This window comes from Clavelina lepadiformis, chromosome 7 (assembly GCF_947623445.1).
Source record: "Clavelina lepadiformis chromosome 7, kaClaLepa1.1, whole genome shotgun sequence".
NCBI lineage: Eukaryota > Metazoa > Chordata > Ascidiacea > Aplousobranchia > Clavelinidae > Clavelina > Clavelina lepadiformis.
Window position 1 is genome coordinate 16,700,055 of NC_135246.1, and position 16,155 is coordinate 16,716,209.

Sequence of the window (16,155 nt, forward strand, 5' to 3'; positions counted from 1 at the left end):
TGTTATGAAGTGCTGACAAGGCTAAGTAAACTCTTCGTAAGTGCAAGTATATTGTTGTGCTTTTACTGCCATCATCACAATTGAAGTGATAAGTTTAGTGGTTTCATGGTTTTATTTAACGAATAAGGCTGAATGGAAGTTAAAGCATCTATTTTATGCCTCGAAAGCTAAAGGTGTAAGCGTAACAAGAAAGATGTCTATCCAGATGATTAAATTTGGTCTTAATTGCAGCTCTAAGGTAGATCTAAGTAGAAAATATGTTTCCATGAGTAAAAGATGAGTACTTCGGCCAGCTGTGGTGAATGCTTCTTGTCCTATATTTCCAGATACTTAAAGAAAACCGATTCGAATATTATCTTGTGGACATAATTTCTGCCACATTCTTTGGTAGAGTACGTCATTACGTTATCTGGCTCACTCAGGTAATATCATTACAATGAATTGCTTTTATTTGACGGTCATTTGCAAAATTTGCTAAGTCATGGATAAATATAAAAATAACTATAGTATAGATAGATCTGGGCGCTTTATAAAGGCAAAGTGTATCGTTTGAAGTCACGCTTTATTTTACTTTTTAAGTTTTGTGTTTTCAACCATAAATGAACGTTGCTAACTCTAAGTGGTATTTTCAGCAGTAACAGTTGCAAAATGGTTCAGTTGAAAAGGGTTATAGTATAGTCATTCTTTGAACATTGTAAAACAGCGCTTCTGCAAACATAGTTTGATTTTAAAACTTATTGATTAACTTTATCAGTCGCCACTTTTATCTGTTTGACTTTGCAGTCGTAACAAATAAAATCACCATAAAACAAATCAACCTTTAGTGAAATGCTGAAGCAGACAATGTAAAAGCGGAGCTATCTGCTCTTTAAAACGTACAGATTTGGGTAAATTTGATGTCTCGACATTGTAACAGATAGTGATAAGTTTATACTATTTTTATGAGTGATATGGTCCAAGTAAGTATAAGTAAGTAAGTAGAATGAGTAAGTAAATGTAAGCTTTAGCAGGTCTTAGCAGCAGGTTACATAGTTAAATTAATATATAAATATCACAAACAGTTGTTGCTGTGAACTTACTGTAACATCGAACAATTGTCTCGTGGTTTAAGTTTTTGTTGATAGCAAATGATATAATGTGATAGAGCTACGAAAATAACTTGAGTTCGTGAACCTGAGCTTTTAATCCGAACATTCGTGGGTAATCAAGCCGAGCCCGAACGTTTCACGTCATAATCGGAACAAACAAAAATATTAAATCTGATAAATGTGCCTTTCGTTTTATATTGAGTAGCTAAGTGCAATATCTCGACCAGAGTATACAGTAACGTTCTCGTTATTTGGAGTACGTGCATTTTATGGATGTTTGAAATGAAACCATTTGACAGTCACAAATTGAAAATTCAGCAACATTAACTTGTAATCCTTAGCACTACCGCTTCGTGATTGTTTTCAAGAACAATGTCTTGGCAGGAAATTTTAATAAACGATAGAAATATTTATGTTAAAGAAAATTCTTTGACAATCAAAATATTTTTTTTATTTATTTAAAGAAAACTTAATTCTGCATAGAGTAAATATCAAGAAGGGGAATAAACTTAAAACTGACGATGTTTGTGCCAAGTGTTATAGGGTTTTATGGGCTAGTGTTAGTGTTTGGCACATTCACGTTGCTTCAAATATAGCACTAGTTGACAGTAAATCAAGAAAATCATAAAAAAAATTAAATTAAATACAAGGCAAAAATTACTTCATTAACTCTTCTTAACTTCAGCAATTACAGCACATAAAGGTATTTCTAATAATACAGATAACCATTTATAAGGTTTTTAATTATGAGTACCGGTGACAGTTATAACGTTGTGTCTTGTCCCATATGTCTGGATACTTTACGAAAACCGATTCGAATATTGTCTTGTGGACACAATTTTTGTCACATTTGCTTGGTGGAATATTCTCGAACATCGACGACATCACTAAGGTATAATGTAAAGATACAGGTTGATAAGCTGATTGTTGGTAGCCGTTGGTTCATTACACGTTTGTTTCAGCTGAACAATTTGTAATGAAGCAAACAAACTGTACTATGCAGTGAAAAAAAGTTTGTTCTAAAAGCCCAAAAAAAACAATAACGAACAGAATGAAAACTATATTAAACATCGTAGATATATTGTAATACACTGAAAACATTTGGCTCTTAAACAAACAATACTATAGTAGTCTACTTATTTATATGAAATGGTTGAATACCTGTTTTCACTAAAGTTGCCCAACATGCCGGCAAGTAATCCACATGGACTCCAACAGTGTAGAATGCTTTCCTCGAAACTGGACAGTGGAAAATATGATCGAACGACTTAGCATTTCAAACCAGGTAATATATCAAAATTGTTTGCAAATTGCAAGTTGTAAATTTGTAAGTTTCTAGGATATACTTTGATTAATTCTTTTGCTATTCCATATTATTGCCTTTAACTGTACAGGAGCAACCGACCACCTCCTCAGCAGGCTCGGCGAGATTTGGCGGAGGAAGAAACCAGAAAAGTCAGGAATCGATACAATTACAAAGTAATTTAGTGTTTAATTTATATCAAGTATTGACGCTGAGTTTGCAAACAATGATTGCATTTGGTCTAAATACCAAGAATTTAAAAAATTACACTTTGCAACACTTGTTTTCCGACTGTGTGCCGAAGGTCGAATCCTCTGTGTAACCGTGTGGAACCGGATATACAGCAATTCGTTTATTGTTTAAGTTTGACTGAAAGACTCAAAACTTCAACGTCGAATTACTTCAAATCTGCCGGATCACTCTCCAGCTGAGCGCCACACACTAAATAAAACACAAATTCCAACACGGCCACGAAAATAAGCGGCGCTGATTACCAACTAGGTCCTCAAGAATAGCTGAGTAACGCGTCACAAGAAATGACCTAAAACCATGTACATGTAGTTGGTAAAAAAGTACGGCAGTGCGCGAGCAGTTATAAAAACCGTTAAGAATACAGACAAATGAAGTAATGCACCGTGCCAAAACAAAATAATATTAACACACACACACTGGACTAAATTACTGTATAATAGTGAAGTAAACGAACAGTTCACGGACACACTAAGATAAAAAGCTCCATAACAGTTAACGGGATACTAGATATGAAAACAAACTCTAAATAATAATAAATAGCTTACACCGTAAACAAATGCCTTATAAGTTTGTTGATACTACATTAAAATGCAGCGCTTATAAAACAGGTGCCTAAAAATATCCCCTGACACTTTCATTGGACTATTTCAATGTGAGGAATTTTCAGCTTGCGAGTTACATTTGCAAATGTAAAGTCAATAATAATGAAATAATGTAAACAAAGTTTTTTTCTAAACGCTGGACGTCTTTTTCGGACGGAATCATCGTCATTTCCAGCTTCATTTATTTAACTCAGGAAACCTCATCTGCGGAAGAGATAGTAGGATGCTGTCAGTAGGCGGCACAGAAACTTTTCACATATTTATTTGTTGTGAATAAATATTTGATTTAGAAAGTGCGTTATGGGTATCGCTCGTGATTTGCCGTCACGCATATTGTTTGCTATGAGAAAGCGGTAAGCACCATTATGACATGCAGTCGATTTAAAAGTTATCGCGATACAGACGAAACTTTCGTTTGCTTAATACCTGTGCGTTGGATTAACACAAGCAGTTTGGGAGCGCTCGGTTCTTATACTTAAGATATCGCTGGAAGAGACGAGTCACTTTGAAAGTCGGATTCTGTGTTCGATGTAAAGCAAAAGTCACTCGAGCGCCACAAGATAAACGTGTCCAAGATTGGGATGAATACAAGGAATAAAATAAAACAAAAGATATAAGCAAAAACGCACAAAAAACAAACAAAACAATAAACAGACAAAGGGTCCATTTAAATTTAGAAGTGCAATTGCGATTTAACTTGGAAGAAGTTACCAAACGGTATATAGCAAATTAATTAAATAACATATTTCTTTTTAATAGACTTAGTTGAGCAAGATATGAAAGAAAAGAGGTTTGATGACGCAATTCCTATTTTACGACGCATCATACGTTCAGTGGAAGGTTACCACAAAATTAATCACGTCATCAACTTGGTGCGATGCTTGTTTGAAACCAATCAAATAGAAAAAGCAAAAGAATTTTGCAAAGATCTTCAATCGACTTTAAACTCTGCAAACTTTACATCTGCAGCCAAAGATATTTGCAATAATTGTGACGTTGAGTTACTTCAGTTAGCTGAAGATTTTATTGGAAAAGATTACAAATCTTCCATCATGTTGTTGAGATGTGCTTTTAAGGTTATTGCAAAATTACATAGCGGTGAACAAAAACTTCAAAAACTGGAAAATACAGCTTTTCGCATGACGAAGGTCGCACAAGAAATGTCTCGTCAAAATAACCGCAACGAATTCAAAAGTCAGTTTGGATTTATGGATGAAATTATTGACGATATGCTTCGAGTGACAGACGTTGATTTTAAAACCAAATGCAAAAAACTCGCTTGGTGCTTATTCCGCAAAGCTTTGTGTTTTCATAAAACTTCTTTTTATTCGCAATCAATCGAAGACAACAAACAAGCCATTCTTCTGATGAAAGCAGCATTCGGCGACGATGCCAAATTTTACCATGTTGTTGGGTTTTGTTATAACAACCTTGGAGCAACATATAAGGATGACAAACAACTTATGGAAGCAGAGACGGCGTATTTGCAAGCAAAGCATGTATATGAAACTGTCACTGACTGGAATGGCGACGACGACAAGCAGTCAAGTATCAACTTAACAGAAAATAATTTGAGAAGAATAAGCGATCAATATCATAACTCATAAACGATTGATCCTTTTTGTCCTGTATATAAAATATTATTAAAGATTACACTATTGTTGGTGTAGTGCCAAATTGGTTTCGGTTTCCATATTTGTTTCAGTCGTTGTGACGTAGAAGTTTGACATGATTCAGCGTAATTTTTCCGCTCGAAAAACGAGGAACGACCGCAATAAAAATTATGAATATCTGTTATGACGAAAATGAAATCAAGGTGAAAACATATAAATATTTAAGGGGAAATACAGGAAATACATTTCCATAAGCAGTGAAAGGTACATTTGCGTACAAAACTATGTTTGATTATTGTGGCGAGCGCTTGTTCATCGAAGGTATAAAACGCTATCTTAATTGCGCTCTGGCAACATTAAGTGGTCAACTGTGCTTAATTATTGCTTAATTGCTTAATGTAGTTCTTCATTGAAACGTTATTATCGTTGAAGTTGTACTGTTTTGCTCCGTATAGTGCAATTATTGACCGATCATCATCACGAAATGAACTTAGAGAATAAACTAACATACAATAGTTATTATATACTGTATAATATATCATAATTCTTCATGCACAATTAATTAGCAAATTTGTTATTGTTCCACTTTTCTGACCCGATTATTAACTACTATGATGTAATATTCGGTGCTTCAATTATTCAAGTTTAAGTCGAGCCGTGTGTGATAATATGACATGTATTTTTCGCAATACTATGATTGCCACTGGCCACCAGGCATAATAACATCAATTGCAAAGCACAGGTATTGAAATACAGAAATTTAAATAGTTGAAATTAATGTCTTCATTTTACTAATTGTATATGGTATATTATGTAGAATGTTATTATGTTACTCAGATATTATTGTAATGTGTTATTAGCTACTACTATAGCTACGAGGAAAATTCTCAAACTCAGATGCCTGTGCAAAAATCAACATCTTATAAAAGCTAATTTCTTGCATTTCTTATAAAATATTTGTAACGGTTAGATAGTATAGCGCCGATATTTTTTTACTGGTCCGTAAAAAATATGCTTCGTCATTGAGTTGCTAGAGCACACCAGCTTTGATCACTTGGAACGGTATTTTATGACGACAAAGTTCAACCTAAAAAGGTACAGCTTTATGAATGAAGAGATAGCAGAAAGTCACTAAATTTAGTGACTAACCGTAAAACCAGGCTAGAAATAACAGGCAATATACTTATTACGGTTATGCGCAAGTATGTGTAAGTCAAACAGTCAACATTGGTTACTAAAATTGTACTGACTAAAAAATGCAATGTTACTCATAATTACAAGCTTTGCTTTAAATTTGATTTCATTTCAAAGAAAATATTTTATGAAATCGAATATTTTAAACCAACGCAGATCCCTGTCTGATATAGGCCTACTACAAGTTATTCTTGCTCGACCATCGCACATTGTTCAAAGTGTTATTTGTTCTTTCGTTACAGGTGAAGTAGGCTACTCACTGCAGGATTTGAAAATTTTGCGCTAAATAGAAACATATCCAAACAAAATCTTACCGGCTAAAGCAGCAAATATTTGCTCGGCTAAAGCACCAGCTTGTACAAACACTATAAGATACATAGCCTTGTAAAGTGAGTTAAATTAAAACAGCACAGTACACTACACTTATTATTATTAGCTCATCAATAAAAAGACAGCTTTTGAAATTGTGAGAAAATTGTAATGACAACGTTGTCGCATACAGTCTCCCAGACAAAAAGTCCTCGCTGCATCTGCAGCGCATTAGCGCAAACAATGCTGATATTTATTTTATCGCAAAATTACACAGCACACAATACCGATTTGTCTCTATATGTTAACGTAGTATGAAGGAGATTGGGAACAACTTTTAAACTCTGTAAAATACCGTTCTACTGTTCATGACAATGTACCTTTGAATCGAATGAGGTTTATTTTGAAATTATTTTATCTGCAAACTATTGCTTCTGCAAACATAGTGTGGCTTTAAAATTATTGATTAACTTCAGCAGTCGCCGCTTTTATCTGCTTGACTTTGTAGTCATAGCAACTAGAACCACCGAAAACACGTAACGGAACCACCGTAAAAGAAATCGACCTTTTGTAAAATGCTGAGGTGGACGATGCAAAAGCGGAGGTATCTGCTCTTTAAAACGTACAGATTTGGGTAAACTTGATGTCTCGACATTGCAACAGATAAAGTGATAAGTTTATACTATTTTTATGGGTAATATGGTCCAAGTAATTATAAGTAAGTAAGTAGAATGAGTAAGTAAATGTAAGCTTTAGCAGATCTTAGCAGCAGGTTACATAGTTAAATTAATATATAAATATCATAAACAGTTTTAGCTGCGAACTTACTGTAACATCGAACAATTGCCTCGTGGTTTAAGTTTTTGTTGATAGCAAATGATATAGTGTGGTAGAGCTACGAAAATAACTTGAGTTCGTGAACATGAGCTTTTGATTCGAACATTCGTGGGTAGTCAAGCCGAGCTCGAACGTGTCTCGTCAAAATCCGAACAATCACAAATATTAAATCTGAGAAATATGCCTTTGCTTTTATATTGAGTAGCTACGTACAATGTCTCGACCAGAGTAGATCTATACAGTAACGTTCTCGTTATATGGAGTACGAGTATTTTAGTGAATGTTTGAAATGAAACCATTTGACAATGAGAAATTAAAAATTCAGCAACATAAACTTGTAATCCTTGGCTAAAGACTACCACTTCGTGATTATTTTCAAGAATAATATCTTGGCAGCAAATTTTAATAGAAGATACAAATATTTATGTTAAAAGGAATTCTATGACAATCAAAATATTTTTTCAATGTTTAAAAGAAAACTTAACCCCGCATAGAGTAAATATCAATACCGGGAAAACACTTAAAGATGGTGATGTTTGTGCCACGTTTTATAAGGTTTTATAGGCTAGTGTTAGTGTTTGGCACATTCACATTGCTGCAAAAATAGCTATAGTTGACAGTAAATCACGAAAATCATCAAAAACATTTAATAATTTATTACTAGACCAGCTAAACATTACTTTATTGACTGTTCTTATCCTCATATGACACCAAAAAATTATTATTTAAATTTGAAAAAATATAGGCCAGTAACTTCTAACAATTCACTTTAGCATTTAAAGGTAGTTAGATAAATACCGATAGTCATTTACAAAATTTTCAATTATGGGTACCGCTGTCAGTTTTCCCGATTTGTCTTGTCCTATATGTCTGGATACTTTTCAAAAACCGATTCGAATATTATCTTGTGGACACAATTTATGTCATGTTTGCTTGGTGGAATATTCTCGAACATCGACGACATCACTAAGGTATAATGTAAATATACAGGTTGATAAGCTGATTGTTCGTTGTTATTGGTGCGTTACACGTTTGCTTCAGCTGAACAATTTGTAATAAAGCAAACAAACTAAACTATGTAGAGAAAAAAAGTTCGTTCTGGAACCAAAAAAACAATGAACAGAATGAAAACTATATTAAATATCGTAGATATACTGTAATACACTGAAAACATTTGGCTCTTAAACAAACACTACTGTTTTAGGCTACTTATTTATATGAAGTTACTGAATCCATTTTTTCACTAAAGTTGCCCAACATGCCGGAAAGTAATCCACATGGACTCCAACAGTGTAGAATCCTTTCCTCGAAACTGGACAGTGGAAAGTATGATCGAACAACTTAGTATTTCAAACAAAATAATATGTCAAAATTGTTTACAAGTTGCAAGTTGTAAACTTGTAAGTTTTCTAGGATATACAGTACTTCGATTAATTGTTTTGCTATTCCATATGATTGTCTTCAACTGTACAGGAGCAACCGACCACGTCCTCGACAGGAGCAGTCAGATTTGGCGGAGGAAGAAAACTGACAAGTCAGGAATCGATACAATTACAAAGTAATTTCGTGTTTAACTTATATCAAGTATTGACGCTGAGTTTGCAAACAATGATAATTGCATTTGGTATACAAATCAAGAATTTAAAAAATTACATTTTGTAACACTTGTTTTCCGACTGTCTGCCAAAGGTCGTTAAGTCGAAACCTCTGTGTAACCGTGTAGAACCGGAGATACAAAACTTCGTTTATTCTTTAAGTTTGACCGAAAGACTCAAAACCCCAACGTCGAATTAAATCAAATCTGCCGGAGCACTCTCCAACCGAGCGCCACACACTAAAAAAACACAAATTCCAACACCGCCACGAAAATAAGCACGGGTGTAAAAATATCCCCTGACACTTTCATTGGACTATTTCAATCTGAGGAATTTTCAGCTTACGAGTTGCCTTTGCAAATGTAAAGTCAATAAAATCAACTAATGTAAAAAAGCTTTTTTCCGAAATGCTGGACGATATCGATTCTACTGTTAGTTTAAATCATTAATTAATTAATTTAATTCATTAAGCGAATCTTCGTTATTTCCAGCTTCATTTATTTCACACGGAAAACCTCATCTGCGAAAGAGATAGTAGGATGCTGTCAGTAGGCGGCACAGAAACTTTTCACATATTTATTTGTTGTAAACAAACATTTGATTTAAAAAGTGCGTGATTTGTATCGTTCGTGATTTGCGATTTGGCCTTCACGCATGTTGTTTGCTATGAGAAAACTGTAAGCACTTTCTTGAAAAGAAGTCGATTTAAAAGTTAGCGCGATATTGACGAAATTTCCGTTTGCTTTATACTTGAGCGTTGGATTAACACAAGCAGTTTGTGAGCGATCAGTTCTTATACTTGAGATATTCCTGGAAGAGACGCGCAACTTTATAAAAGTCAGATTCTGTGGTCGATGTAAAGAAAAAGTCACTCGAACGCCACAAGATAAACGTGTCTAAGATTGGGATGAATGCAAGGAATAAAATAAGACAAAAATACAAACAAAAACGCACAAAAAAAAACAAAACAACAAACAGATAAAGGGTCCGTTTAAATTTAAAATTGGAATAGCGATTTAATTTAGAAGAAGTTACCTTCTACCCAGTTCTGCACTATCTGTTTTACATTCTTTTCATGTACGACGACGACATGTTATGGGTAACTTTTTGACAAACGGTATATAGCAATTAAATAACTAACATATTTCTTTTTAATAGGCTTAGTTGAGCAAGATATGAAAGAAAAGAGGTTTCATGACGCAATTCCTATTTTACGACGCATCGTACGTTCAGTGGAAGGTTATCACAAAATAAATCACGTCATCAACTTGGTACGATGCTTGTTTGAGACCGATCAAATGGAAGAAGCAAAAGAATTTTGCAAAGATCTTCAATCGGATTTAAACTCTGCAAACTTTTCATCTGCAGCCAAAGATATTTGCAATAATTGTGACGTTGAGTTACTTCAGTTAGCTGAAGATTTTATTGGAAAAGATTACAAATGTTCTATCATGTTGCTGAGATGTGCTTTTAAGGTTATTGCAACATTACATAGCGGTGAACAAAAATTTGATAAATTGCAAAATACAGCTTATTGCTTGACGAAGATCGCTGAAGAAATGTCTCGTCAAAATAACCGCAACGAATTCAAAAGTCAATTTGGATTTATGGATGAAATTATTGACGACATGCTTCGAGTGACAGAAGTTGACTTAAAAACCAAATGCGAAAAACTCGCTTGGTGCTTATTCCCCAAAGCTTTGTGTTTTCATAATACTTCTTTTTATTCGCAATCAATCGAAGACAACAAACAAGCTATTTTTCTGATGAAAGCAGCATTTGGTGACGATGCCAAATTTTATCTTGTTGTTGGGCATTGTTATCACAACCTTGGAGCTGCATATGAGGCCGACAAACAACTTATGGAAGCAGAGACGGCGTATTTGCAAGCAAAGCATGTATATGAAACTGTCACTGACTGGAATGACGACAAGCAGTCAATTATCGACTTAACAGATAATAGTTTGAAAAGAATAAGCGATCAATATCATAACTCATAAATGAATGATGGGTAATGTACTTTTCTGTCCTGTACATAAAATATTCTTAATGATTACACTATTGTTGGTGTAGTGCCAAATTGGTTTCGGTTGCCATATTTGTTTCAGGTGTTGTGACGTAGAAGTTTGACATGATTCAGCGTAATGTTTCCGCTCGAAAACCGTGGAGATCGCCCACATGTTTATGGAAAACCTATAAAGTTACCAACTTAAGTTACAAATACGGAACAATACAAACTTACCATGATTACAAGATTTTTCATCGAAAAACTTGTGCTGAATCTTGCGACATTGTTACGTCACACTGCCTGGAATTATTTGGCTCAAAACCGGTGTAAATTGTTTGCTTTTTATGTTATTTTACTGAACCAACTTCTCATCAATTTGCGATATAAACTTGTGTTATCTTTTGCATTTACATCCGTTGATAAATGAAAAAAAAATAATTATTCATAACTTACAAACTAGTTAGTTACAAGCCAATAACTGTAAAACAACAATTCTTCATTACTGAAAACAATTCGTCATTATTGTTTGAATTTAATTTTAAATATATATGAAGTGCATACATAAGTACGTAATATTTGCGGCATTTTATTTACATTTTAGCTTGGCTTCATTCTGTTTGCTTGTGTTCTTTGATAAGGTACGAACATAATGGGGAGTTGTTTACTGAAATAACTTGTTTACTTTGTTGCTGAAGTGGTGATATGTTTGAGATTTGCATAATATTTTTTGTTTGTCGTTTTCTCTAATACAGTTTGACAGACATCGATTCATTTTGGCTGAATTTTTGATTGGTCTTTTTGGTAATTTTTTAAAACCAAAGTTTTTAGCATTTTTAATTTCGATTATTTTGAGGTGAATTATAAGAAATATTTGTTAGAATAACTTAAATTATTTTATCAAAGAGCTTGCTCCACAATATCCGTTTGTTGTTTGAAATTTTTCCAAACGTGTATTTGATTCAGCAACTTAGATAGAAACGCCTTAAACTATATCTGAGTGTCTCAAGGTAAAGTACAACAAACATAAACGACAAACATTGAAGCGAACAGCATAAGACTCTAGTACAGGGGTTTCCAACCTTTTTATGTTCTCGTACCACTTAGCCACCACGGATTGTCAACACGTACCACTATTTTCAAAACAACTAATTTGATCCAGTATTCGCACAGCAGCATTGTATTAATAACAATGACAGCAGGGAGCAAGATCGACAAAAGTAGCTTACTGAGTGCAGAGAATTTAGTAATGAAAGAAATAAAAGTGTTGTTCGCATATTTTAGCAACTCAAAATTAAATTGTTATACTACTATACTGTATATCGCATGAAACGGAGAGCTGCTCCCGTACCACCTGAAAAGCTCCCGCGTACCACTAGTGGTACGCGTACCACCGGTTGGGAACCCCTGCTCTAGTATATTGGTTTCATTCAGCGATCAATTTTGCAACTCAATATAATCACACGACCCTCTTCCAAAATTTCCAGATAAACATATGTAATGTTGTTGTTCATTCACAATGGCAAAATAAAAACGAGTAAATGATATTGCTGTTAAACAAAGACATATCTTTTAACTTTATACTCATTGAAAGCTCTCGCGACACCTAAAAAGCCTAATGACCCCCACAGAGGTGGCGACCCCCAGGTTGAAAACCACTGCTCTTGTATAAGTTATAGTGTAGTCGTCTAATGCGGTCATAACTATAGCTCGTAAATAGAAGGTGTATTTTCTTCACGAAATCGTTTGATGATTATATTTTGGCCGCCACATGTTTTCAGAAAATTATCGTGCATTCAAAGCTATTTTCTCAGTTTATTCTTCATCTAATTTACATGTTATGACATAGTAGCCTAAAGTTACCTTCTAATCTAAATCTAACTCCAATAAAACCTTTAAAAAATTTACGAACTCCGTTTCTCACGTATTGTGTGGCTGCGCATCATCCTGTTTTCGTTTGTAACATTTTTATCAATAAGAACCTTTTGGGTTTTTGTTCTTATCTAATTTTATCACATAGTTTGGCATCTTTGTTAAAACATAAAACTGTGCGTATTTTCTGGGCCAGGGTTGGTCGGTGTTTGGCTGTGGCCAATTAAATGTGGTTTTCTAAAGATGATCGGTTTGTTTTATTAGCGTGACAACACTACAGTGTATAGTTACTCACAGTTAAAAGTGTTGCGGCTCACTGTAAACGTGAAATTAATCTTGGCGTCATGAAAAAGAAAATTTTCGTTACAATAACCTAAAATCAATTTTTTGCATAGTTTTCTTCTTAACACTAACCTCTCTATTTAACAACAAGCTATATGACCTATACTTAAGGGTAAATAGCAACTCGCATAAATTTTGCAATCATAATTCATAATTCATAATAATTCATCAAAATCATAGTTCATAAACGATTGATTCGTAATGTCTCTTTTCTGTCTTGTACATAAAAAATTATTAATGTGTAAACTATTGCTTGTGTAGTGCCAAATGTGTTCTAGGTCGTTGTGTAGTAGAGATTTGGCATGACTCAGCGTAATTTTTCCGCTCGAAAACCGTGGAGATTGCCCACATGTTTAGGGAAAACCTACAAGGTTAGCAACTTAATTTACAAATGTCGAACAATACAAACTTACCCTGAATACAAGGATTTTGATCGAAAAAATTGCGCTGATTCATGCGACATTATTACGTCACACTACCTAGAACGAAATTGACCCAACACCGGTATAAATTATTTACTTTTTATGTTATTTTATTGAACATTTTCTCATCAATTTGCGATATGAACTTCTGTTATCATTTAAATTTATATCTACGTTGATAAATGAAAAATAATCATAACTTACAAACTAAGTTACAAGCCATTAACTGTAAAACAAGTCTTCTTTACTGTGAGCAATTCGTCATTATTGTTTGATTTTAATTTTAAATATATATGAAGTGTATAAACAAGTATGTAATATTTGCGGCATTTTATGTACACTTTTGCTTGGCTTCATTCTGTTTGCTTGCTTTCAAGTAGGCCAGGCATTTTAGAAGTTAATATTAATGGTATAACTAGGCCTACAATAACTACAAAGACAAATGTGAGTGAATTTGTTGTGCTTGTGTTCCTTCTTGTTTCTGATAAGATACGAACGTAATGGAGAGTTGTCTGCTGAAATACCTTGTTTACTTTGTTGCTGAAGTGGTGATGTGTTTGAGATTTGCATAATATTATTTGTTTAAGGTTTTTTCTAATCGAGTTTGACAGACATCGATTCGGTTTGTCTAAATTTTTGATCGGACTTTTTGGTAATTTGGTAATTTGGTAAGAATAACTTAAATTATCAAAGAGCTTGCTCCAAAATCTCCGTTTGTTGTTTGAAATCTTTCCAAAAGTATATTCGATTCAGCAACTTAGATAGAAACACCTTAAACTATATCTGAGTGTCTTAAAGTAAAGTACAACAGACATAAACGACAAGCAATGAAGCGAACAGCATAAGACTCTGGTATAACTTACAGTATAGTCGTCTAATGGGGTCATAACTATAGCTCGTGAATAAAAAGTGTATTTTCTTCACGAAGTCGGTTGATGATTATATTTTGGCCGTCACAATTTTTCCGAAAAAGTCGTGCGTTCAACGCTATTTTCACAGTTTCTTGCTTATCTAACTTACATGTTAAAACATAGTAACCAAAACTTACCTTCTAATCTAAATCCAACTCCAATAAAACCTTAAAAAAATTTACGAACTCCGTTTCTCACGTATTGTGTGGTTGCGCACCATCGTGTTTTCGTTTGTAACATTTTTATCAATTAGCATCTTTTGCTTTTTTTTTCTATCTATTTTTACCCCATGGTTGGGTATCCATGTTAAATATAAGTTGTGCGTGTTTTCTGGGCCAGGGTTGGTCGACGGTATTTGGCTGTGGCCAATTAAATGTGGTTTTTTAAAGATTATCGGTTTGTTTTATTCGCTTGACAACACTACAGTGTATAGTTACTCACAGTTAAAAGTGTTGCGGTTAACCGTAGACGTGAAATTAAGCCAGGCTTCACGAAAGAGAGAATTTTCGTTACAATAGCTAAAATCAATTTTTTGCATAGTTTTCTTCTTAACAACAATCTATGTGACCTATACTTATAAGGTTAAAAAGCAACTCTCATAAATTTTGCTAGGTTTGTGCTGTTCCCGATATTGATCATAATGCAGGAACTTTAGTAACAAATCATAATTTAGATTACTGTAATTTGAATCGAGTGCATTGGACAGTTTTATCTTTTCAAAACCCTAAAGTGAAAGCGAGGATCGGATTTGAAAAAGTAATTCCCGATGTCAACAAACAGCTATATATTATTTGTTTAAAATTTATTACTTTTCAATTCATGCATAAGATTAACATCGATTGCATGAGAAACATCAGTTATCAAATAACACTTAAACAAACACATTCCATTGCTAGTTTATTCGCTAAACCTGGAATGCGCCACTTTTTATTGTTTAAATTTGTTATGAACGAGTTTGTTATGAAGTGCTGACAAGGCTAAGTAAACTCTTCGTAAGTGCAAGTATATTGTTGTGCTTTTACTGCCATCAACACAATTGAAGTGATAAGTTTAGTGGTTTCATGGTTTTATTTAACGAATAAGGCTGAATGGAAGTTAAAGCATCTATTTTATGCCTCGAAAGCAAAAGGTGTAAGCGTAACAAAAAAGATGTCTATCCAGATGGTTAAATTTGGTCTTAATTGCAGCTCTAAGGTAGATCTAAGTAGAAAATATGTTTCCATGAGTAAAAGATGAGTACTTCGGCCAGCTGTGGTGAATGCTTCTTGTCCTATATTTCCAGATAGTTAAAGAAAACCGATTCGAATATTATCTTGTGGACATAATTTCTACGACATTTTTTGGTAGAGCATATCATTACGTTACATGGCTCACTCAGGTAATATCATTACAATGAATTGCTTTTATTTGACGGTCATTTGCAAAATTTGCTAAATCATGGATAAATATAAAAATAACTATAGTATAGATAGATCTGGGCGCTTTATAAAGGCAAAGTGTATCGTTTGAAGTCACGCTTTATTTTAATTTTTAAGTTTTGTATTTTCAACCATAAATGAACGTTGCTAACTCTAAGTGGTATTTTCAGCAGTAACAGTTGCAAAATGGTTCAGTTGAAAAAGGTTATAGTATAGTCATTCTTTGAACATTGTAAAACAGCGCTTCTGCAAACATAGTTTGATTTTAAAATTTATTGATTAACTTTATCAGTCGCCACTTTTATCTGTTTGACTTTGCAGTCGTAACAAATAAAATCACCATAAAACAAATCAACCTTTAGTGAAATGCTGAAGCAGACAATGTAAAAGCG

General features: G+C 33.8%; 1 protein-coding gene and 1 long non-coding RNA gene across 2 annotated transcripts; both read left to right on the forward strand.

The window, feature by feature from the left end:
- The first annotated feature begins 1,619 nt into the window (after window positions 1-1,619).
- Window positions 1,620-5,734, forward strand: LOC143465409 (uncharacterized). The gene is made up of 4 exons (XM_076963664.1): window positions 1,620-1,980; window positions 2,265-2,373; window positions 2,483-2,567; window positions 4,005-5,734. The coding sequence occupies exons 1-4, from the start codon at window positions 1,835-1,837 to the stop codon at window positions 4,850-4,852; spliced, it is 1,188 nt and encodes a 395-aa protein (XP_076819779.1). The 5' UTR covers window positions 1,620-1,834; the 3' UTR covers window positions 4,853-5,734.
- A 2,241-nt stretch (window positions 5,735-7,975) lies between these two features.
- Window positions 7,976-8,757, forward strand: LOC143465392 (uncharacterized). Its single transcript, XR_013118611.1, has 3 exons — window positions 7,976-8,169; window positions 8,448-8,524; window positions 8,672-8,757. It is a non-coding gene; the product is annotated as an uncharacterized LOC143465392 (long non-coding RNA).
- The last annotated feature ends 7,398 nt before the right edge of the window (window positions 8,758-16,155 follow it).

Excerpts from the sequence above, each read along its gene's own strand:
- LOC143465409 (XM_076963664.1), top strand. The coding sequence starts at position 1,835 with ATGAGTACCGGTGACAGTTATAACGTTGTGTCTTGTCCCATATGTCTG. Across the intron at positions 1,981-2,264 it reads ACATCGACGACATCACTAAG|TTGCCCAACATGCCGGCAAG; the intron begins GTATAATGTAAA and ends TTTTCACTAAAG. Across the intron at positions 2,568-4,004 it reads GGAATCGATACAATTACAAA|ACTTAGTTGAGCAAGATATG; the intron begins GTAATTTAGTGT and ends TCTTTTTAATAG.